Raw genomic sequence first — 25953 nt, 5'->3', positions numbered from 1 at the left:
CGATTCAAGAACGAACTCTTATTTTGAGTCGAATCTTTTCAGTTTCATTGGTTCACAAAAACTGACCTAAATGGTACGGTGGCCGAGACAGCTCAACACAAAACACATGCAAATTGAAAAAAAAAAAACATCAGCAAATGAAGAAAACAACTTCATAAGTTTGACAACACAAGTGTTGCAAATCATCACAACACATGCATACAACGATACGCGCTGCAAATACTTCACAACACATGCAAATTAAGAATCAATTAATAAAGCATTGCAAATTTATTTTCATTAACCTTGAATTTATATTTAGCTGAGGATATTAAAGTTAGCCATCTTAAGTAAAGTTTTACATTTAATCATGTAATTATTCAGCGTATTCAGGCTAATAATATCCCAAAGATAAAGGAATCATGGTGTTTAAAAAACACAATGAAAATAAAACCTCACCTTTTAGTTCACCAACAACTCCACTGACCAGTAGCCACTGCACGATAATCAAATCCCTGCCGGTCCGACACTTTTTGAGGTTTCCTCGAAACTTTCATTGTGGTCAGTGCTATTTGCAGCACTTTTGTTAATTGCAGGTGTTGTGATGATTTGCAGCGCATTTCGTTATATGCATGTGTTGTGATGATTTGCAGCACTTGTGTTGTAAAACTGATGAAGATGGGTTTTTTTTATTTGCTGGTGTTTTTTCAATTTGCATGTGTTTTCTTAAATTGCAGAGCGTTCAGTTATCTCGGCCACCATATAAATGACTCTCGAGTCACTTCGAATCAGTTTTTTCTCTAACTGTTCCCTTTTTTTCTTATCTATTTCTTAATGAGTCGTGAACCTTTCAGGGAGAACATCTGAAGTGAAGTGAGAATTTGACGAATAAGACAGTTAAGATTAACTAAAAAGATTAATTAATAAATAAAAAGCAGAAATAATACAAAAAACATACTGGATATATGTTGGCTTGATGACATTTGTGTTTAAACACGTCCAAAACAATTTAAGGCAAACTATTCCTTTGTTTGTTTATTTATTTGTTCATTTTAATTAAATGGGTCATATGACATTGCTGAAAAGAACATTATTTTGTGTATTTGGTGTAATGCAATGTGTTTATGCGGTTTAAGCTCATTGTTCTGAAAAGCGAGGTGTACTCTGATTGGCCAGCGGTCTATCCAGTGTGTTGTGATTGGCCGAATACCTCGAGCATAGGGCGGAAATGTTACGCCCCTCACCGTTCTGCGATGGACAAAACCATTAAAACCCATTACAAACGAGGCATTTGTTGCATCCAGTGGGGCAAAATTACTGATTATAATGACTTTTCTGTCTTTTTACGCGTTGTGTTGCGCTGTGTAAACATAAAACCATGCCTGCATTTGTGATCTGAGAAATGACAAACAACAAGCTCTACTCTAAACTGCTCAAAACTCTCGTTCTGTGTCCTGAACTCCTGAAACATTGATGTCTCATATATTGGAGCGGTTGCTGCAATGTATAAAATAAATGAATTAAATCTGTATGCGGGTGTGTGTGGAAACAAAAATCAGATGTAACTCCTTTTGTAATCGTTAACATTTTCATAAGTAACTGTAAGCTAATTACGCATTTTCTCAGTAACTGATTACAATTACAGTTGTTTTGTTATTAAATTTCGTGATTTAGTCGTATGTATATGCACTGCTCGTGAGGCAGCAGCGTGTTGTTGCAGGAATCGGTTCCTCCGGAAGATGGCGATAGTAACTCGACACGGACGCCTCAGCAGCGCGAGAAGAAACGACCGGAAGCGGCAGCAGCGAAAGCGGAAGTGCAAAAATGGAGGCGGCCGTGTTCATTTCATCCCTCGTCGACTGCTGTGCTTTAATATTCCTCTCCGTGTATTTCGTATCCTTGATAAACTCTCGAGCGGAGTGAAGATGAGGTTTGTGGTGTTGCGGGCAGATGCTGGTTGTTTATCTGTCTAGTGTGTGTTTGACTGAAGCTGAATTGTCTTTGATTCCTCTGTTCTGTTCTTGTTATGAATGATTAGTGTATTCCTCTGTTCTGTTCTTGTTATTTCCCTAACCCGGTCTCAGATCATCACTCTGTCTGATCTGGAGTGTGATTACATCAATGCTCGCTCCTGCTGCTCCAAACTCAACAAAGTGAGGCTTTCTTTACACTTCATTTACTCGACATCATTAACAGATATGTACAACCGGGTTAATGATCTGAAAGCACACATCTGAGTTGTTGTTTTACTTAAACACTGAACACGTTAAATGCAGCAGAATCTGTGAATAAGTGAATTGGTGACTGATCATGACTCTTCACAGACAGTGTGTGTGTTTCTGGAGGACACGAGCGTCAGGTTTTGCTCAGCTCCAGGGTTTCTGTCATTAAATCAAAGGGCAACTGGACATTCATATCAAATTATTTCATATATACTACCAGTGTCAAGTTTTTAAACAATAAGATTTTTAATATTTAAAACCAGTCTGCCTGCTCACCAAGCCTACATATATTTGATTCAAAATACAGTAATATTGAGTAATATTTTTAATATTTAAAATAACTGTTTTCTATGTGAATATAGTTTAAAGTGTAATTTATTTCTGCGATGTGCAGCTGTATTTTCAGCATCATTTCTCCTTGTCTTCAGTGTCACATGATTTTCAGAAATCATTCTAATATGATGATTTACTGCTCGAACAAAAATCTTAATGTTTTGACTGGTAGTGTATTTATTTTATTTATTTTTTTTCAGATTAAATGACATCTAAGTGAGAGAGACAGGGAATCAGCAGGAATGTGGCTGAACATGATTTATAGTTCAGCATTGCTGTTACTTGAACATTTCCATTTTCAGAAGCAAATCAAAACATACTTTGCAGAACTAGCGTAGGAACTGCTGTCTGTATATTCCTGTCTGAGTGTAAAAGAGCTGGTGTTTTGCTGTGGTCTTGTGTTCAGTGGGTCGTTCCTGAGATGATCGCTCAGGCTCTGGCCATGCTCCTCATGCTGGGCTCCATGCACTGGTTTGTGTTCCTGCTCAACTTCCCCGTGGCGTCCTGGAACGTTTACAGGTGATTCAGCCCATCACACCCCCTCTCACACTGCGTGTATACACCCGAGGAACGCTCCAGCTAACTGTGATCTGTGTGTGAACAGATACGTGAAGGTTCCTGTGGGGAACATGGGAGTGTACGATCCCACAGAGATTCACAACAGAGGCCAGCTCAAATCCCACATGAAGGAAGCCATGATCAAACTGGGCTTCCACCTCCTCTGCTTCTTCATCTACCTGTACAGGTAAAGCTGAACTCTCAGTCTGAGTTCACACGAGCGTTTCAGTGTTCAGATGAAGTGTTGAAGAGCTGCTATAACAGTAGCTGTAGTGTTATCGTCGAGTGTGTAAATGAGGATAATTTTCTCTGATGTGTTTTGCAGCATGATCCTGGCTCTCATCAACGACTGACCCACAACTGTCTTCACAACACAAACTGCCAAATCATGAACTGGCCTTTACATATTGTGAACAAACTCCACGCATCCCAATCAGAAGATCAGCCCAGCTCGTCTGCGGACCCCAAACCCCCAGCGCAGGCCCGTGTGTGCCCCTCACTGGGGTTTCTCTGAACCTTGCACTGCTTCTCAGGGCTGAAGCATCAGTGAATCACTCCACGTCTGTTTGACCAGCAGCTGCACACTAAACACGCTCAGTTTCTCCACTGGATACACTGACTGTCACACAATTCTGATTTTTTTCTTGCAATTCTGAGAAAGATTGGTGTGATGTAAACTTTTTTTATGTAAAATTTTGAAATATGTGAATTTTGTTGAAACTTGACAAATCGGAATTGCAAAAAAAAAAAGTCTGAATTCTTAGACTTGTGAGAAACAAAGTCTGATATCTTTTATAATTCTGAATTTATATTTCATAGTTACACTTTTTCCGCTAAGAATTGCAAGATTGCACCAGACAATTGAGTTCGTATTGTACATTTCGAACATTGTTTTTCGCGTACAGCATTGTGAGATAAAAAGCCTGATTTGCAAATATTCCAATTATGTAATTAAAAAATAAATACTAAACTTGCAATTGCGGAATTGCAAGAAAAAAAGTCTAGTTTACATCTAACAATTGACTTTTTTCTTTCTTTCTTTCTCAGAATTGCAAGATACAAAGTCTGAATTATGAGATATAAACTACGGTTTAATTTTTTTTATCCCTTGGCAGAAACAAGCCTCTATACATTCACACACACACCAAAACCAAAAGAAAAAATGTTTTACGTAAAGATAACGACGCCTATTTAGGATCAAACTTTTTGGTATATATCATTATTTTAATGAAAATTAAGCACATTGTCAATAATGTAAGGTTTTTGTTTCTTAATTCTTATTACACTCAATGCTTGTTCTGTTTTGAAATAGAAGTTAAATGGGTACAACTATTACTGTGATGCACATATATTACCAATTTCTTTTTTTTTCTTTTCTTTTTTTACAGCAATGAGAAACTGCTGTTTGTTGCAGTACAATAATAATGACAAATTGGAATCAAAATGTGCTTAACTGTCGTCTAAATGTCAATGTAAGAAGCATCATTTTTGTTTTGATGAGCTGGACATGTTCTTAATAAGTTTCATGATTTTTTTTTCCCCATCCACTTGCATGTTTTTGTAAACTGTCTGTCTTGGAAGCATTGTCTGTGTATGTGAACTTGTTTACAGATGAATGGCGCGTGACTCAAAGGAGCTCTAGAATAACCAGAACAAGCACTAATGTGTTCATCACAGCCTCTGAATCACATCTTCCTGCTAATGACATTTCAGTGGCTTGTTTTGAGCGGATATCATTGATTTTTGTGTCGCCTGCTTTTTATGTTCAAGAATAAGTCAGAGTTTTATCAGATATTTGATGATGTTTAAGTGAAGTCTCATCCATGTAGGGGTTAATCTCACAAAACCTGGACCCTAAAATCACAAGAAATAAATGATATTTTGTTTAAAGAAACTGAGGGGAATGTTTAGAACCATTAAGATATTTTTAAATGTATTAATGAAAATTAAGCAAATTTTCTTGCAGAATTTACATTAGTGCGTCTCTCTGTTTTACTCTCGGTTTCTGTTTTAGTTGTCAAGATTCATCAAATTTTAATCATGAAAATGTATATTTGCTGTGCTGCCTCTTGATTTAAAATCAAAGCTTAATTGTCAACGAGATACTATACAAAAATTTAAATGGTCCTTAAAAACAGGTGTAATTTTCTTTACACAATAACTTTTCTCTGATTTTGAATTGTGTATTCACAAATGTTGAAGTTAATGAATGCTGGGTAAGCAGGGGTGTGGGTTTGTTCAAACACTACGCAGCGTCACTTGATCTTTGAGGAGTTTTATCAGTCAGTGTTCTGCGTTGAATAGCACTGTTCAACAGGTGTTCATGTCACTTGATTTGGGAGGGTTTGGTTTGTAAGCATGTGAGATCTGTCATCGTTTTTTAGTTCTTTTGAATATTTGGGTTTATGGGGATTATTAAATAAAGGATTATCATGAATAGCTTTTTTTCACAATTCATTCATATTCAGTTCACTGCACAGTATGATTCAAAATCCAAGAATGCCATTCCATCATATTCTTTCTCTGTCAGCGCGAAGATAATCTCCTCACTAACTCCCAAGAAGAAGATAAAGAAGCATCCTTCTTGTTCGCCGCAGAAGGGCCCCAGCAGCTGATCATGGAGCTGCCAGCTCTTGCAGCTGAGAACTGTGCTTCTCTATGGCTATCCGGCAAAACTAAAAGAGCATATTTCACCTAAGAGAGCATATTTCTTGTGATGTTTATTACAAAATGCCTCACCACGAATGTGGCACATGCAGAGCACTCTTCAGATGTGCATTTCCTGTTGGAGCAGAGCCCATGCAGAGGCTGCACGCACTGAGATGAGCTGCTCTCAATGCGAGAGCATGAGTCTCAAACAGATGGGTCTGAGTAAGCTCAGGTCAGCTCAGATCCCATAAGTCTCAATCTCTCCACAGCGAGAGGATTCCCCAGTGCTCTTTTTCCACAAAGCCCAGCACCCCTTGCTTGGTCCCTTTAGGGGTACCGAGAAGAACACTATTCATGTGGAGGATTAGATGAACTCTACAGAGGATTCTGCCCCCTGCCACAGAGTAAGCCAGGTGATGCCAGACCCGGTCTGGAGAGCAAACACTTATGCATCCTCACTGAGTCAAACTCAGTTCCTGGAGGGCTGCAGTCCTGCAGAGTTTAGTCCCAAACCTGCTCCAACACACAAACCATGTATTTTTCAAATAAGCTTAAACGACGTGATTAGCTGGATCGGGTGTGCTTAATTAGGGTTGGAGCTAAATTCTACAGGGCTGTGTACCTCTAGGAACTGAGTTTGACACCCCTGCTCTAAGGCAATGGACAACCTGGTGGTTCTTAAGTGGCACCTCTTGCTGATTTTAATGGAGATCAAGAACACGGACAAGAAAGTTTTCCTTGACTCCACGGTCTCGGCTCAGAAGTTTTCTCGAGCCTTACACCACTTCCTGCCAAACTTCAATCAGGGGCAGCGTGGCTTGCATTCTCCAATACAAAGTAGAGAGTCTGCTGGCAAAGAGTGTCATGAACTTGGTTCTGCAAGCTCAGGGTTTTACAGCTGCTACTTCCTAGTTAGAGTTGTGGCCTCAGGCCCATCCTTGCTCTAAGCAAGGATAAAGCAGGAGTTCAGGATGTTAACCTTAAAACAAATTCTCTCATATTTTCACAGGGATTGTTTTTTGTCGGTGGATCTGACACATGCATACTTGTATATCAAGATAGCCCCTCATCACAGACCATTTTTGTTATTTGTGTTCAAATCGGTGGCTCACCAGTATCCAGATTCAGTTTCATGTACACATAATTTTCAAAGCCTGCTTCACATGCTGAAATCCCAGGTCTTGTCCCACATTTGGGATGCCACAAGAACCCACTGCTATCTCAAGGCCCTGGCCCCTTGGAAAGTCCCTCATCTGTACCCGACAGGAATGGATTTGAAGCTGGTCTCCAGGAGGAAGGAAGTAACGACAGACAAATCCAACACAGGTTTGGGAGCTCTGTGCAAGGGCAGACCGGCGATCGGCTCGTGGTCAATCCTGGAGCAGCACTGACGTATCAGTTGCCTGGAGATGTTGGCAGTTCTTCCAGAGCCTTTCTGCCAGACCTGAAGGGTTACCATATCTTGGTCTGTTTTGGACAACATGATACTGGTAGCCTACATAAACCGCCAAAAGGTCGCAGCCTCTGAGGTGCCTGAGCACAACACAAATTTCGTTTGCTGAAGAAAGTGCATGTGCCGGGCAGATTGAACCAGGGAGTGGAGAAAGATTCTGATGAAATGCATTCAGTGCCAACTTTTAATAGGCAGCTGGCTGCACCGGTTTTGGCGGGCTGAAATGCCATTTGTTCACACAGCAGCACAAACGTGTTTCAATCAGACTTCAGAATTACAGAGAAATGGAGTTTTCCCAAAGTGTCAGCTAAACTGAGCATTGCTCGTTCCTGTTATCTCAGGGAACTGTGGTTATGTTAGTAATCGAGACAATTTCTTAATGGTTTTAATGTTAAAAGAACTAAAAACGTTCTCTGCAATTAAGAAAATATCAATCTTTAGCCATAAACATTCCAGTTCATCTAACAGGTTCTTATATGATGTCTACAGGATTGATGCCAAATTTGAACAGAAACCACAAAAGTAACGGCTTACTCCGGATAGTTTAAAACCCTGAATGCTTTATTGAAAGTATGTATACATAACACCTCTCCTACAGAACATTACATAATAGTACAATCACTTAGAATAATAACACACTGAAATGCAAAACAGATCCTCAAACCCTGACTGCAATAAACTTAGTCGTAGCCCAGAACTCCACCAGGGCGCTACCGTTACCGTCACCCCGCCTCAGAGCACAAGAAACTCAAACTAAGACTGAAATGAAACACAAATATTCAGAAGGAAAGGAAAGTTCAATTGCATAAACCAGAACGTACAACACCACAATTCGGTGAGATCTAACATATATGTGAGGGTGTTTCTGCATGCACCTGTTTTGTCTTTTCGTTTGTGCGCGTCACTCCTCGCTAAAGGAACAGGTTCAGCTGGTCAGGGAGCAAATAACCTGTACAAGGAGTTTACCTGATGCAGGTGAGAAACGGTTAACATTTGTAAGGGAGGATACATGGCAAGAAATACACACACATATTTATATATCTATAGATTCTTCATATTTATGTATATGAAGAGCACATAATAACAGAATGAATCATAGTAGGCGAGTGATGACACTCTAAATACCTAAATCCTTAGGGGTACACCTGCGTGTACTAATGTGTCATATGGTACGAAAGTACAAGAAATTCACCAATAGAAAAAAGCATTTAAGAGGCCACTTGCCAAGACATCGGTTATATGATAATACAAGGGAAAAAGCAATAAAGCAAAACAAATAACCCAAAATAAAAGCCAATAAAACTAAAAAAAGCTGATGAGTCATCATATATGTCCGAAAAGTATTGAAAAAAAAAAACAACATAAAAAGTATGTGATAATACTAGAGGAAACGACCAAAGAGAAGAAAAAAAAGGGCCGAACATCATGGAAACTGAAATCTGAAACATTTGGGTGTCCGTTCTGACGTACTTACCGTAACAAAATCACTCGCCTCACACCGAGAGCCTGAACATTCACTGCAAAAATGACCTCAAGCACGTTACGAACACCTAACGAAGGCAAAGTACGCATGCTGCAGGCCCGTATTTACACGTGGAACGTGACGTCGGCTCATTTGTGTCTCATTAGCATCTTAGCGAGTCTAGATTAGTTTGTCTTCAACCCCGATGACCATAAAAAAACCTGTTTTGTCCTGTCCTGTTATGCGTCTGTTTTCGTAAATCTTACATCTCAAGACTAAAGAATAACAATCCATCACTTCCCACTCTCAGAATAAAGTACCATAAACAATGAAAAATATTGGGGTCATGATTTTACTTTTCGAATCGAAACGAATGATCAATCAGTTAAAAAAATGCCTGTAAATTCAGTCATTTAAAATTGTCGTGAGGGAAACGAAAACAATCTCTTATATCTCTGCTGGTGAAGACACTTACGTTCAAGCATACGAGGTGGCTAAAGAAGTTCATGCTGAAAAATAAAGATATGCTTTGTTCTCTCTCCGACACGTGCGAGAGTTTGCACATTTTTTTGTCACCTCGCTGAGTGAATATTGTACAGAACACAAAGCAAGCCTGAGGCCTTGATTCATTCACAATAATAAATTAAAGCCGTAATAAATAACGATCTGAGCGATGTTTGTACATTGGCGTGTGTGGGGGTGGGTGTGGCTTCAGGAGGCAGTCGTCCACTCAGGATGCAGTGTAGGGGAGGGGGAGGAGCTTGAGCCAAGGAGGGCGTGTCCTCGGCGAGGCGTGTAGCGTGTGCGTTTGGTGCCGCCACACGGATGTGAAGTCAGATGATGAAGGACAGCCGCCGGCTTCATGTGTCCGCTGCGCTGCGGGTGGGGATGTGAAACCGCCAGGAGAAAACATCTGTCTGCTGTTAGATTTACTTCATTTCTCGTTCTTCATTCACAAAGTCTATAGTGTGTCTCACTGTATATTTTCCAAAGTGGACATCTGCTCCAGAGTCAACATCAACTGTCCATGCTATAGTTCTCTACAGGAGAAGACAAGCACAGATGGAGACCAAAACCACAGCAACCGTTTCATTCCTCAATCTGAAAGCCACTTGAATTACAGAAGCATGTTTAAAAGATACAGTTAACAGTTGTATATATATATATATATATATATATATATATATAAAACAAAGTCCAGATTCGACACATTTTTACTTTGCTAATTATCTAGTTTAAAAAATAAAATATTTTTTTTTTTTTAAATTATATATATATATATATATATATATTTATATAAAAAATTTTATTCCTTATTGATATTCTATATTGGCTTTAGTTTTATGTAGTTATGAAAATTTCGAAAGTCTACAAGACATGATTTGACAAATTAAATTTTTGTTTCTGTATCATTTCCTACTGAAACAGGAAGTTTAAGCAGGTGTATACGTCACAGTCACAATATTTGCTACTTGCTAATTCCCATATAAAAAAAAAATGCATACAGTTTGAGAATGCAGAGAGATCGTGGTGCCCTTAGTCTTTTTAGTGTGAATTTCTTGTCTAATTCTCAGATTAGAGAAGCTTTCTTTGCAGAACGTAGTTTTATCAGGAGTTCTGCTGCTGAGCATGAATACGGTTGAAATGAGTTGATATATGAAAATGCGAACAGATTTCTTCAATAAGCATCAAAAGCATATATAACATCATTGGTAGCTCAGTTGGTCTTTCTTTCTTGGTTAAAAAAAGTAATAAAAAAATCGGGAAATTTCCTAACTATAATTTTACCCTTTTTTTTTTATCTGATAACATTGAATTATGAGTACACTAGAACATAGATGTTCGGCTCAAATCTAATTTTAATTTCCCTGCACTTCAGTTTGTGATGAAAACAGCCAGGTACACAATAAAAATGTATGTAACTGTATATTTTCATTTCAGTATCATGACAATTTAACTTGACAATCTACTTAATATTTAATACCAGCCACATTCTTAATTATACTAAACATTTTTGCATTTTTTTTTATATCTATACAGTTTAGTTTAATTGATTTAGTTTTGTTATTTTTATTTCAGTAACACTAAACAAAAATGTGAAGGGGAAATGAGAAATGTTACTGAAACTAGCTGAAATTAAGTTCGCTTTTTTTTTTTTTAATTAAATTTGATTTTATTTCAAGTAACAATTTATTAATTTATTTTTATGGTTATAGTTTCAGTTAACTGTAATAACCTCATCTGTGTAGTGGACGTGTTGCTTGTCCATTTGTTTATTTATTTTATTTTCAGGTTTACTGTTTTTCATTCTTTTGTTTTATTTGAATGTGTAATGTGCGAACGTGCATATTTAAGTTCAACTCATTAAATACTATTTTACTCCATTTAGGTTTTTTTTTTTTTTTTGCCTTTGCTAGTTCATTTTAAATGTCCCAGTGGTACAGTAGTACAAATATAAATCTCTTACTCGTATGAGCTCATAAAAAAATCATGCATAATATAAAAAAATGCTGTTTAAACTCGTTTCATAGTTTACCAGCCAAATATTTTTCAGATGGAGTTTAACAATTTGACGTTACGACAAACGAGCAGCATGTTGACTGATGAGGGGTTTCGTACCGGTGAGCCCCTCGGTCTCCTGCGAGTCCAGAAAGGGTGCGGGACCCCAGACCCTCAGGGTGCCGTCGTCCGAGGCGCTGGCCATCAGGCCCGGCAGCACAGGGTTCCAGCTCACACAGTTGACTGTGCGCGTGTGACCCGTCAGCTCCGCTATGGGCAGCTCGCTGCGCTTGTGCCAGATGTACACTTTGTGATCTAGAGATGAACACACAGATCAGATCTCTGCTGGATGCCTTCAGTCCGTTATACTGAGACGCAGACGTCCTTACCTTCACTGCCACTGGCGATAAAGTCTTCGTTGTAGCCGCCAAAGCAGGAGTGTATGGTGTAGAAGCCCTGAGTCACACCCTGGTACTTCCTGACTAACACACGGTCCTGCAGGTCCCACAGATGAACTCCCTGCAGACACAAACACTCAGCGCTGAGACTAAGGCCCAATCCCAATTCTATTTTATACCCCTTCCCCTTGTCCCTTGAAACAGAGTGTCAAGGGGTAAGGGAGAAAATATTCCCCTAAGGATTGGGACACCACTATTATGCGGTCACATGTCATCATTCGTCGTCTAGCTCTTACAATACACGCCTACACTGGTGTGCATTAGAGCCTTTAATTATCGTTCTGTATTAATGCGCTGCTTACTGACACACACACACACACACATATCAGAAATCGCGCAGCTCACACATCCAGGAGAAAATAAACTTGTCAACACTGCCCCAAGACTTTTATTAAATACAGTTTAAATACTGGATCGCTACATTATATTTTCCAGCAACGAGAGGATACAATCACTGTTTTTAAGTGAACTCACTCTAAAAAGATAAACGCAGACGCGAATACACACAACATCCATATATATATATCTCTCTCTCTCTCTCTCTCTCTCTCGAATAGGCAGTATTTGAGAAAATGGTCTCTCTCTCTCTCTCTCTCTCGAATAGGCAGTATTTGAGAAAATGGTCTCTCTCTCTCTCTCTCTCGAATAGGCAGTATTTGAGAAAATGGTCTCTCTCTCTCTCTCTCTCTCTCGAATAGGCAGTATTTGAGAAAATGGTCTCTCTCTCTCTCTCTCTCGAATAGGCAGTATTTGAGAAAATGGTCTCTCTCTCTCTCTCTCTCTCGAATAGGCAGTATTTGAGAAAATGGTCTCTCTCTCTCTCTCTCTCTCTCTCTCTCGAATAGGCAGTATTTGAGAAAATGGTCTCTCTCGCTCTCTCTCTCTCTCTCGAATAGGCAGTATTTGAGAAAATGGTCTCTCTCTCTCTCTCTCTCTCTCGAATAGGCAGTATTTGAGAAAATGGTCTCTCTCTCTCTCTCTCGAATAGGCAGTATTTGAGAAAATGGTCTCTCTCTCTCTCTCTCTCTCGAATAGGCAGTATTTGAGAAAATGGTCTCTCTCTCTCTCTCTCTCGAATAGGCAGTATTTGAGAAAATGGTCTCTCTCTCTCTCTCTCTCGAATAGGCAGTATTTGAGAAAATGGTCTCTCTCTCTCTCTCTCTCTCGAATAGGCAGTATTTGAGAAAATGGTCTCTCTCTCTCTCTCTCTCTCGAATAGGCAGTATTTGAGAAAATGGTCTCTCTCTCTCTCTCTCTCTCGAATAGGCAGTATTTGAGAAAATGGTCTCTCTCTCTCTCTCTCTCTCGAATAGGCAGTATTTGAGAAAATGGTCTCTCTCTCTCTCTCTCTCTCGAATAGGCAGTATTTGAGAAAATGGTCTCTCTCTCTCTCTCTCTCTCGAATAGGCAGTATTTGAGAAAATGGTCTCTCTCTCTCTCGAATAGGCAGTATTTGAGAAAATGGTCTCTCTCTCTCTCGAATAGGCAGTATTTGAGAAAATGGTCTCTCTCTCTCTCGAATAGGCAGTATTTGAGAAAATGGTCTCTCTCTCTCTCGAATAGGCAGTATTTGAGAAAATGGTCTCTCTCTCTCTCGAATAGGCAGTATTTGAGAAAATGGTCTCTCTCTCTCTCGAATAGGCAGTATTTGAGAAAATGGTCTCTCTCTCTCTCGAATAGGCAGTATTTGAGAAAATGGTCTCTCTCTCTCTCGAATAGGCAGTATTTGAGAAAATGGTCTCTCTCTCTCTCGAATAGGCTGTATTTGAGAAAATGGTCTCTCTCTCTCTCGAATAGGCAGTATTTGAGAAAATGGTCTCTCTCGAATAGGCTGTATTTGAGAAAATGGTCTCTCTCGAATAGGCAGTATTTGAGAAAATGGTCTCTCTCTCTCTCTCTCTCGAATAGGCAGTATTTGAGAAAATGGTCTCTCTCTCTCTCTCTCTCGAATAGGCAGTATTTGAGAAAATGGTCTCTCTCTCTCTCTCTCTCGAATAGGCAGTATTTGAGAAAATGGTCTCTCTCTCTCTCTCTCTCGAATAGGCAGTATTTGAGAAAATGGTCTCTCTCGCTCTCGAATAGGCTGTATTTGAGAAAATGGTCTCTCTCGCTCTCGAATAGGCTGTATTTGAGAAAATGGTCTCTCTCGCTCTCGAATAGGCTGTATTTGAGAAAATGGTCTCTCTCTCTCTCGAATAGGCAGTATTTGAGAAAATGGTCTCTCTCTCTCTCGAATAGGCAGTATTTGAGAAAATGGTCTCTCTCTCTCTCGAATAGGCAGTATTTGAGAAAATGGTCTCTCTCTCTCTCTCTCTCGAATAGGCAGTATTTGAGAAAATGGTCTCTCTCTCTCTCTCTCTCGAATAGGCAGTATTTGAGAAAATGGTCTCTCTCTCTCTCTCTCTCGAATAGGCAGTATTTGAGAAAATGGTCTCTCTCGCTCTCGAATAGGCTGTATTTGAGAAAATGGTCTCTCTCGCTCTCGAATAGGCTGTATTTGAGAAAATGGTCTCTCTCGCTCTCGAATAGGCTGTATTTGAGAAAATGGTCTCTCTCTCTCTCGAATAGGCAGTATTTGAGAAAATGGTCTCTCTCTCTCTCGAATAGGCAGTATTTGAGAAAATGGTCTCTCTCTCTCTCGAATAGGCAGTATTTGAGAAAATGGTCTCTCTCTCTCTCGAATAGGCAGTATTTGAGAAAATGGTCTCTCTCTCTCTCGAATAGGCAGTATTTGAGAAAATGGTCTCTCTCTCTCTCGAATAGGCAGTATTTGAGAAAATGGTCTCTCTCTCTCTCTCTCTCTCTCTCTCTCTCTCTCTCTCTCTCTCTCTCTCTCTCTCTCTCTCTCTCTCTCTCTCTCTCTCTCTCTCTCTCTCTCTCTCTCTCTCTCTCTCTCTCTCTCTCTCTCTCTCTCTCTCTCTCTCTCTCTCTCTCTCTCTCTCTCTCTCTCTCTCTCTCTCTCTCTCTCTCTCTCTCTCTCTCTCTCTCTCTCTCTCTCTCTCTAATAGGCAGTATTTGAGAAAATGGTTTAGCGATTTCTAATTATTGGGGGATTAGCCCCCATCAGTGTCTACGGCAGTTATGGCCCTGATCAGACATATGCTGTGGCACTAGCATGCAGTCTGTAATGATATGACGTTAGCCAATATTAGCGATTTTTACAAAGATTTCTTTGAGTAACATGACCGTTAATATGAACTCACAATTGAATGTGACATAAAACAAATGATTACTTTTCGTTAAAATCTTTATTTATCACAAAAAAGCTTACAGTTATGTATCTTTTTGTTCGCTGTAGCAGCCATGTTGTTGAGATAATTCATACCCCTTCGTTTGAAGTGTGGTCCCGAAAAATCTTCGTTTGAAGGGCTATCGGACCCTTCCCCTTCCCCCTACCCCTCCAACCAAAAGAGAATCGAGACACCTCTACCCCTTCACATGAACGCATGAAACGGAGGGGTAGGGGAAAGGGGAAGGGCTAAGGGGTAGAATTGGGATTGGGCCTAAATGACACCCTGACTTATTACTTTAATTGTGGGAGCAATAAGTCAAACATTCCTATTGGATATGAGCGGCATAACCAAAAACTAATGTAATGTGGTAACGGTTTACAAAAAAGTTGTTTTACTTAATAGCAGTTAAAGCATTAACAATGAACAATGTTCCACACAAAGAATCATAACTATATCAACATTCCGAAAATTGCAATGAAGAGTTCTATGAGAACGTCAGCATTCTCATAGAATTCTCAAGTCAGAATCATAATTGGGTGATTCCCTGAACGCACTTTTATTAAATAGATTGCTAGAATCACACCACGATCTCAGAGTGTTCATAACAAATTCATAATAATAAGTGAGGCATCAGTGCATAAAAGTTCATACTCACCTGAGTTGCGACATTTAACAGAGCTAATCTCCCGCTCTTTGACACGGTGAAGGACATGATCGGATGGTCCTCTTGAACTCTGTGAGAGACCACAATCAAACTCACACCAAAAGCTGTAATGAGATCTATGAGTGATAAACGCAGTCAACGTACATGTTCCTGTCGGTCAGATCTTCAAAGTTATATCCACGGATGCGCTGGTGTGTATCAGAGGCCAGAACTGTCCTGCCGTCACTCACACACCACAGACACTGAACACGGACGCCCTCCCAGGAGTCCAGCAGGTTTCCGTCCAGATCCTGACCGAAAACATCAACACGTCACCATTTACCATCACTTAGCAATGTGTGCCTTAAACTGCACCAGAACTCTCACTGGGTCAATCTCATATTTCACTGCAAAAATATACACACGCACAAGTTTGTTAAAGGTTTGGTTTGAGTAAGTTGAAAAATTGGATGCATTTTGACATTTAAATTCACCAAAGAATCCTGAAAAATAAGATATATCATGGTTTCCAGAACACTGATAATAATAATAATAATGTTCCTTGAGCAGCAAATCAGCATATTAAACTGGAGTAATGATGCTGAAGATTAAGCTTTGATCAGAGGAATAAATTACATTTTACAATATATTCACACAGAAAATGGTTATTTTAAACTGTAATAATATCTCAAAATATTACGGGTTTTTTTACGTTACGTTTTTTATTAAGTATTTTTTATTCATAAAAAATTCAGCCTTTTTTGTATCTTATGACCCCAAATGTCTGAACAGCAGTGAATCTGTTTTTTTAGATCTATATTTAATATTTATTTTTTAAATACACTTTTACATTATTTTAATGAAAACTGAGCACAAATTCTCTTTACTTCAATCTAAGCTGGTTTTAATAATAAAAAAAATATCAGTGTTTGTTTGATCAGTATATTAAAAAGTGATTATTTGTTCTTGGAAAAAAGGTAAATTGTGTAGAATTGTGCATTAAAAAGTATATCCAGTTAATACCAAATGCCAATATTCTGCCTAATGCAAAATAAAATGACTATTTTCATTCACTATGATTTCTTACTTTTTCCTTTTGATGTCAAGCTGAAATATGACCTTATTCTATGCGACAACTGTTACTGTACAGCAGCACTTACACACTGGTAGAACTGGCCTCTCTGACCTCCGGTAACGAAACGCTTGCCATCTGGATTCCAGGCCACGCTGGTCAGGCTGTCCTCATGGGACTGGCTCATTTTAGTTCTCAGTTCCCCTGTCTGGAGGAGCAGAGCGGCGGATTAAACACGAGATGAGTCGGTGGAAGGAAATTGAGTGGGCGAGACCCTCACCTGCACGTTCCACAGCCAGAGCTCGGAGCAGTCGTCCGGGCCGCACGCTATCAGATACGTGTCGTCGGGGCTCCAGGCCAGATAGGAAACCCCATAGGCATGACCCTCCAACGTCTTCAGCTGCTTGAGCTGGTGAGAATCCTGCCAAAACACCTCAGACCATCAGACTCTGGCATCTAATGCTGGGTTATAATTGATTACATGTGATCTGGATTACATAATCAGATTCCAAAATTGAGTACTTGTAATTAGATTATTAAAGCAATAAGCCCCAAGAAGCCGTGGTTTACAGTAGGGATGCACGATATTGGATTTTTGCCGATATCCGATATGCCGATAACTCCTTTTTTGGTCGATAACCGATACCGATATATAATTATTTTTAATTTTGGTTCGTTTTTAAAAATAACTTATTTGTTAGAATTAAATAAACAAAAATTAAGTTATTTTATAATGACAGTACATTGAAAATTTGAAAATAACTATAAATAAACTATATTAATCACTGCGTTATTTTAAAAAAAATTTCAGAAATATGCAGTTGTAACCTTAAAATTTTGTTTTATGATTTAACATTTATAAACGGTGAAAAAATCTGAAAATATTTTAGAGCTCATAATTTGTTTAAAAAAATATAAATCTAACTGCTAGCATGTGTGAGTTAATGTATTGCTCTTATCGTCATTATTTTTCATATCAGGATGATGCCGATATTTACTTTTAAAGATGTTATCGGCCGATTCCGATATTGGTCTGATAATATCGAGCATCCCTAGTTTACAGTGAATTTATGACAGCTAAGAGGCGTTGATAGCCAAGACGAGGAGCAATTTAGAACAGCTTTGAATGCGGCTCAACCAATTAGAATCAAGGACCAGAACTATCCGTTTTATAAATTACATTTTAAAGTATTCATAATCAGATTAGTTACTTTTTTACTGATTACATTATTCACACGATAGCAATAAATTAATCATAATTGATTCATTCTCCCTAATTCTTCTTTTAAAATTTTACCTAATATCATAAGGTAATACGTTTACATTAAGCAACACATTTGCATGTTCACGGTTCTCGTTAATCAACGGTCACATTAAATATTTCATTTTTTTACTAAGTGTTTTATTTTGATTGTTATTCTAAAACCATTTATTTTACATTTTTATGCCTTCATTTAATTATTATCTCCCTGCAGCTCCTTCACCTTGATATATTGTGATGTTTAATTGACATGTGTTTAACAACAGTTCATGTTGATAATAACAGCAAATGTAAAAAAAGACTATTTCTGTGTAATTTTATATTAATATGGTACAATATTTTCTTTTTTAAATAAATGTGATAAAAGAAAAGTAAATTCAAAAAGTAGTCTGCTTATATTAATTCAAATGTGCAATGTAATGGATTACGTTACAGACTACAACTTTTCTCATGTACTTTGGAATCAGTACAAGTTATCTATCCAGCACTGGTTATTTCATCAGGGAAAGGTCACTCACAGGGTCAACCTGCCAAATGATGACTGTTGTGTCTTTGGACCCCGAGGCCAGTTTGGTGCCGTCGTTGGAGAATTTACAGAACCAGACTTCATTGCAGTGCTCTGTCAAGATCTGCTGGGTGTAGCAGGGGAACTGTTTCCTGGAGATCACAGTCAACGCTTTTTAGAGAGCCTACATCAGACTACACTGACAAATGCAATGCCACAATCTCTATATATATAAACATTTGACCACTGCTCTGTTCCAACACAAAGTGAGCCGAGCCGTTTCAGGACCGATGAAATCTCACACTAATTTTGGTATCAGAAGACAAACATATTCGATGTTGCTAAGTTAATTATAATAATAGCATGTTGCCTACTCAAAGAAGTAAACACAACTACCTTACTTACTATCAAAAAGCAGCAAATCAGGAGTTTATTGAGGGAAAACTCTTAACCCTAATCTAAAGTGCTACCAGATATTAAAACAATGCTAGCAGACTCACTAGAGCTCGGAACAGAGCTGATGTCTGACCTCGTTCATATAATTTGCATGAACACCAAGCTGTACCTGCTGCACACGTGGTCTATGAGCAGAGACACATTGTCCAGTCCGCTGTCCAGTTTGGTGTTGTGGTAGAGACAGCGGTCTCTCTGCAGCTCCACGGCCTGCCGCAGGAGTGTCTGCAGACGACGGGGCGGCAACATCACAGACGGGGGCAGAAACGCTGTAAGAGAGACACGAGAGAGAGACAGAGCCGAGGCCACGCAGGGTTAGACTCAGTTTCATCTCAATTCAGCCAACACAGGACATCAAGTCAAAGTCACATCTCTGATTGAGACTACTCGGGTCCCTCCAACCCGATTCAGTTCATCTCCTGGATTGGCTGAACTGAAACCGAACTGACCCGAACCCTAGCTGAAGAAAAGAATTACTTGAAACTGTTAAAAGAGGGAAAAAATAGGGGATGAAGACAGGAGGGAGTGAACCGATGAATGAAATAGTGAATCATATTAATAATGTTTAAACAAATAATAATAATAAAAATAATTCTCAGATAGAAAATAATTTTCCCAAAAGGCTTTGATTTCGTTGAATAAACATGAGCACTGCACGTTTCAAAGTCAAAACACGGCTCGGCTGTTTTTATATAAATGTATCTTTTTTTGATGTCATTTTCATTTCATCTTTTCTATAATGAGTGATAAAGCAGCGTTCATGCAGTTTGTTTACAGCCGTTACTGGGGAAACCACTAGTTCTGCCGCTCCTAAAGCGCCTCCTGCTGGCAGAGACTGAATTTGCTCTTTCAATAAGCCAGTCTGCTGTTTTATATTTACATTATATACATATATATTTCTCCTATGTGCCACCACACATAGAGTGTAATCTGTGGGAAACACTGCATCTTAATGAATCTGCTGAATAATAAACATTTTATTGTGTGTCTAACAACTTCTCACAGCCTCTCATATCTAAATTCATAAATATTAAACTCACTTTTCTGAAAATACAGAAATTTCTTCTTTTTTTTTAAAATAACAATTAAATGAACATTGGGGTGAATGTTAAATCGTTTAAATTAAATAATTAAGCCAATGTTGACATTTTTGTAGAGAAGATCTTTAATAAGAACATTTTCTTAATTTTCATTATTAACTGTAAAGTTTTCAACAAAACACTGTCATGGACATATTTTAGCTGGTGAATAGTTTAACCCTCACATTGTGTTTCAGTCATTTCAGTAAGGTTCAGCAGTGAGCGTTTGGTCGAATATTTTGTTAAAATATCCGGTTTGCTCAAACTACAAAAGATAGCATCATTGACATAACACTAAAATGAACCTCAACATCCCACTTCAGCTTTTTATTTCAGTCCTGTTAGCAATCGTGTTGATGTTCTTTCCACTGTGTAATGATCAAGGTACAATAATTAATTAATAAACAAAACAAAACATTATGGTCAAGTGTCCAAATGATCAGAGAATAGATCTAAAAGTCAATTTGCCCACTTATGGATATTTCCCTTAAATGTATTAGTTATAGCTACAGGATCAAGGGAAAGTTCATGTGAACTCACTCTGCAGCTTGTCGAGGAGTTTGGATCGTGAGGCCGTCCCTTTGCCTTCCCACTCTGCTTTAGCTCGCAGGTCATCGGGAAGACTGCACATCAGGTACCTACAGCAGACACCGTGATGAACAACAGCACACACTGATCACATCAGGCTGGAGCCACACAGCTGTCAGACTCTCTTACAAGCTCTATGCCTCATGTGTGAGGCGCTTTTAACTGTGAGGGATGCACCATATTGGGTTTTTGCCGATATCCGATATGCCGATAATTTTCAACTCTTTTTGGCCGATAACCGATATATAATTATTTTACATTTTGGTTCGTTTTTAACAATAACTTATTTGTTAGAATTAAATAAACAATAATAAAGTTATTTTATAATGACAGTACATTGAAGATTTGAAAATAACAATAAATCTAAAAATCACTGCGTTTTTCCCCCCTTTTTTTCAGAAAGATGCAGTTGTAACCTTAAAATTGTATTTTATGATTTAACATTTGTAAACGGTCTATTGCAAAAGAGTTGTAAAAATTCTGAAAATCTTTTAGAGTTCATAATTTGTTAAAAAAATATAAACTATATCAATAGCTGACCTAACTGCTAGCATGTGTTATTTAATGTATTGCTCTTATCAGCATAATTTTTCATCTCAGGCCAATGCCGATATTTATATTTAAAGCCGTTATCGGCTGATTCCGATATTGGTCTGATAATATCGAGCATCCCTAGTTTACAGTAAATTTATGACAGCTAAGGGTGAAGCAACTAAGAACAGCTTTGAACGCGGCTCAACCAATTAGAATCAAGGAGCAGAACTAGCTGTCAGACTCTCTTTCAAGCTGTATGCCTCATCGCTTTTAACTGTGAGTGTTCATTACAAAAATACACATGGGACACAGGAAGGTTAAATTCTGAATCTGGATTAATATTCTGCAAATCACATCAAGATTAATCCTTTTACTATTCTCAATGAATAAGTCTTATTTAGGCATAATACATATAATGCTTTTTGTTTATTTTTTAATTAGATCTTTTTTTATGGAAGCTTGTTTCCATTACTGAATAAAAAAGTAAAAAAGTGACTCACTTCGCACGTCTCGCAATAGTGACTATTTATTCATAATTGCGTGATGTAAACTGGTCATTGCAAGAAAATGTCAGGATTGCGTGTTTCCCCTCAGAAATGAAAAATGCAACTGCGTGTTCATATCTCACAATTCTGAGGAAGGAAGTCAGAACTGCGGGATATAAAATCACAATTGGATTTTGCTTTAAAATGTGAGTGATTTTGTTGTGTCTGTATGTTTTTTATAAATATGTTTATGCAAGTTTTAGTTTATTTAGTTTGATTTATTTTTGTAAATTAAATCAAAATGAGAAAGGTTTGCTTTGACAACTAGCTGAAATAAAATCACTTTAAAAAGTTCTTTAATTTAGTCATTTGGTTTTAGTTTTTTGTTAGCGATAATTACCCTGCACCGAGGTCTAAAATCAGACCAAATTAACTTTTTCATGACCTACTCGACTCTTAAAAATTAAATCAGCATATCAGAATGATTTCTGAAGGATCATGTGACACTGAAGACTGGAGTAATGATGCTGAAAATAAAGCGAAATAAGTCACAGAAATAAAAAATACATTCAAATAGAAAGCAGTTATTTTACATAGTAAAATTATTTCACAAATTTACAGATTTGGCTGTATTTCAGATCACATAAATGCAGGCTTGGTGAGCAGAAGAGACTTACTGTTCAAAACTTTTGACTGGCAGTGAAGTTATGTTACATGAACAGAAAATGATGCATAATTACCAGAAACTAACCCTAAACCAAACCCTACAGAAAGCACATGAGTTCATTTATATTACTCCGTACTAATTACACTGTAACTATACGTTTTTTAGTAGAGTACACAATTCTTTGGAGGGTTCTTAAAAGCATAAAATGTATATATTTTGACCATCTGGAGCTGGCAGCACACCGGCAGAATTTCTTTCAGTTGCTTTCTTATGACAGGATGCCTTTGAATAAGACATTCAGACAAATGAGGAAATGACTTCAATGTTCTAATGCCCCCAAAATAGTAGTGGTGTGTGATACCCGCTGAGGACGTGGATGCGTTCAGTGTTGTACTTCAGGGGCGTGAGTTCGGCTCGGAGCACCTGCAGCGCTTCCAGAATCTTCCCGTCCTCCAGATACTCCAGATACTTCTGCTGCAGGAGCAGGAACTTCATCCGCTGGACACACAGGAGAACAGCAGTCAGGACGCTCATACAGCGATGTGCAGAGGATCAGAGGTGTGTGACTCTTACCACCACAGCGCTGGGGGAATGCATCAGTGCTTTCAGCTCGTTCAGGTCGCTCTCAGCCTGACAGAAAACACACACACATTAACTGAGTTTTCACATGTTCACAAACCCTTATCTGTTGCTTGTTTGGCTCGTTGTGACCCACATGACCATTACATACACAAAAAGGGCAAAGTTTAGAAACACACAAAGGAGTAATCCTACTAGCTATTTATGGGAATCATAAGCAGTTTAATGATTCTGGTTCCAGCTCCGATTCCTGCGAACTGTTTTTATGAGCTATTATTAACTATCCTCTAAAGCCCGTTGTTAAATTATAAAACTGTTGCTGATTAAAAAATAAAAAAATTGTGCATCTTGTATGAGAGCCAGCATTTATACTATAAAAAGATGTGATTGTTAAAAGACAAGAAACAACTTGCTTAAAATGCAGTGATTAAAAAGATGGATGATGAATAAAGGTTGTCATCATGACAATGGCTATCAGGCGTGTTACTCAGATTTGTATCCGAGTAGTACATGCCCTTCTTTAACTACTTTACTGCTATGAAAGTGCTATTGTAAACACATGTCAATCACTCACTAGCATGGCCATTAATGTTACAGCATTCATGTCAGAACATGTCGAGAGGAACAGACTGGCCACGTGAAGACTCACCTTCTCCCATTCTCCCTCCATCACATGATTCCTGAACTTGGTAGCAGCAGGATGCTCAAGTCTACAGCCCGATTCCTGCATCAACAGGTCCACCGTTTGACTGAAACATGAAAGATGTTAATAAATATTGTGACGTGAATTCATGCTCCCTTCACACGATAGCCTCAGGATTACAGAACTGATTCAGAATGTTATATTTCTGCACGCACACACACACACACACACACACACACACACACACACACACACACACAGTCTCAATCTCCTAGCAACAAGAAGGCAGTGTTTGATTCATGAACACAATAATTAACATATAAACTCCTGAATGTGTCATTTCCTAGAAAGGAACACCTCTCCTACTCAATTCACCTGCTTCTCTACACCAAAAGAGAACAGGACAGTTTATACTAGGCAAGACATACTGCAATAAAGCTATTTTACCTTGCTTTTACCTTGTCAACAATAACAACTGAACCAGTAAACTAATAAACTAGACATGTATAAATACACAACAAAACAAGTTATTGTTTGTTATTTTTGTTATTTTGAAGGTCTTGTGTACTCGGTCCGGTCCTGGCTCTTTAATTATACAGTATCTTAAATTATACTGTATTGGCTAAAACAATATCATATTATAGAGTGTCTGGTAATTTAGAGAAACATTAGCATGTACATACAAAAAATACCACTGCAACATCTTAACAGTCACTATTATTACACTATTATTAAAGCAGAAAACACTGCTGATATCTTCATGAAAGCATTAAAACACCACTAAAAATTATCAAAATAAATCCATCAAACAGCATATTACAAGAACACTACTGACATCGTGAAAAAAAGACTAAAACACTACTGATACTTATTGAAAAACACGAAAACCACTGACGTGGTACAAAAACATTACTCAGTAATCTAAAAAAAAAAAATAATTCCACTGACATGTTACAAAATATAAATATTACTATCACTGCTGATGAAACACTGCTGACACGGTTATTGAAAAAACAATAAAACCACTGAGTTTGTACAAAAACACCACTGACACAGCTGTGAAAACAACAACGGCACTGACATCACAAGAACACTACTGACACCATTGTGAAAAGATAAAAACACCACTAATCTATAATGATAATAATAATAATAATAATTCACTGACATGATACAAAATATAAATATTACGATCACTGCTGACACTGTTATTAAAAAAAAAAACAATAAAACCACTGACTTGGTAGAAAAACACAACTGACACGATCATAACAACATAAACACCACTGACGCTGTTGTGAAAACAGTAACAGCAGCACTGACACGTTACAAGAATCATCGTCAAACACGAATACATCAGAAACACCACCGACAGCATGATGAAACACACACGCCACTGACACGATCAGAGCCGCACTGACAGCACCGTGACCGATCCAGTAATAACCCGCTGATCGCGGCGGAGCGTCACTTACTCGAGTCCCAGCCCACGGAGATGTTGTCCGATGAGCCGGATCACGTCCTCGTCGCTCTGGGACAGTCGTTTCTTCTTCTTCGTGCTGCTGTCAGACGCAGGGCTCTCGATGGACGGCAGTCCGTTATTCGCGGAGGACAGCAAACCGTTGGAGTGCACCGCTCCCGCGGCGGAGGACGAGGACTCCCCGTTCCTGCAGGACTCCGGCTCCGGTTCCTGTGCTCCGGTCCCGTTGGCCTGCATCTTATAAAACGAAGTTACAGTGGCGGATCTGCGCGACCGCAGGCTGTGATTGAGACGGATGTCCGAGCGCTGGTGGGGGGTTGGGAGAGACGCCGCAGAGAGGCCCGTGATCCCGGCAGCAGACGCACCGCTCTCTCCTGCTCCCTCCGCCGCCGAGCCTCGGCTTTTCTTCCGCGGTGGCGGCGAAGCTCCGCCGGTTTCCGAGTCGGAGGAGGAGGCAGCGGAAGCCAGAGTTTCCTCGCCGGCGATGTCAGAGTCGAGACCCCTCACAGCATCGATATCAGCGCGGTTACAGACACGGAAGCCGACGCCGTTCGCTCTTGTTATTGTTTGTCAGAGAACAGCTGCAGGTCCATTACGGACGTCGGTCGGTGCGCGATGACGTCATCGGAAGCGCCGCAACAACCTTGAACTCTCTAGAATCATAAAGCCACACTCAAGAAAACTTCTTTTCTGCAGGGATAATGCACTTCTCTAGTTGACTTACAGAAACGTTTTGTATCCAATAATACTGTTACAGATAATGCTGGTATGACTGTTTTTACATTGAAAATAGGCCTAACAATATTTATATATAGCACACCGTCAAAAATATAAAATAATTAAGCTATGTCTACAAAACTATAGTAATATCATGGTAATTTTGGTATGTTTTCGTGTGTTTTAATAAACAGTCAATATGCTAATAATATGCATGCTAGTTAATAGTGAGAATCGGTCTTTAAAATGAAATATTACCCTAATATTTTAATATATTTCTTTTGTGTGTGCTTTCGAAGGCTTGCGAGGTGTCGTGAACATACTGTAAAATGCAGATGTTTCTGGGACAGGAGAGCAAAAACCAGTTTTTGCCAAAAAAGTTGGTTTGCTGGTCTCCCAGA

The 25953-nt window shown here is 38.8% G+C and overlaps 2 protein-coding genes across 3 annotated transcripts; one reads left to right on the top strand and one right to left on the bottom strand.

Moving 5' to 3' along the window:
* Positions 1-1703: 1703 nt before the first annotated feature.
* On the top strand, positions 1704-3771 carry LOC132157642 (protein cornichon homolog 4-like). 2 transcript variants are annotated; one of them, XM_059566973.1, is made up of 5 exons: positions 1704-1909; positions 2018-2132; positions 2941-3053; positions 3139-3279; positions 3418-3771. In XM_059566973.1, exons 1-5 carry the CDS (start codon positions 1719-1721, stop codon positions 3443-3445), a joined length of 588 nt encoding a protein of 195 aa, XP_059422956.1. In that variant the 5' UTR covers positions 1704-1718; the 3' UTR covers positions 3446-3771. The 2 variants fall into 2 exon arrangements, with proteins under 2 accessions (XP_059422956.1, XP_059422957.1); XM_059566974.1 differs by having other exon boundaries at positions 1721-1872; positions 2064-2132.
* Positions 3772-11179: 7408 nt separating this feature from the next.
* LOC132158016 (WD repeat-containing protein 26-like) lies at positions 11180-25388 on the bottom strand. The gene is made up of 13 exons (XM_059567260.1): positions 24831-25388; positions 23362-23461; positions 22707-22763; positions 22495-22631; positions 20400-20497; positions 18893-19049; positions 18341-18479; positions 16842-16982; positions 16650-16769; positions 15655-15800; positions 15502-15580; positions 11545-11674; positions 11180-11470 (listed from the first exon to the last, which is right to left on the bottom strand). The coding sequence occupies exons 1-13, from the start codon at positions 25070-25072 to the stop codon at positions 11232-11234; spliced, it is 1785 nt and encodes a 594-aa protein (XP_059423243.1). The 5' UTR covers positions 25073-25388; the 3' UTR covers positions 11180-11231.
* Positions 25389-25953: the final 565 nt, after the last annotated feature.

Source organism: Carassius carassius, chromosome 15, assembly GCF_963082965.1.
Source record: "Carassius carassius chromosome 15, fCarCar2.1, whole genome shotgun sequence".
Taxonomy (NCBI): Eukaryota; Metazoa; Chordata; class Actinopteri; order Cypriniformes; family Cyprinidae; genus Carassius; species Carassius carassius.
This window is presented reverse-complemented; position numbering and strand designations above follow the sequence as displayed.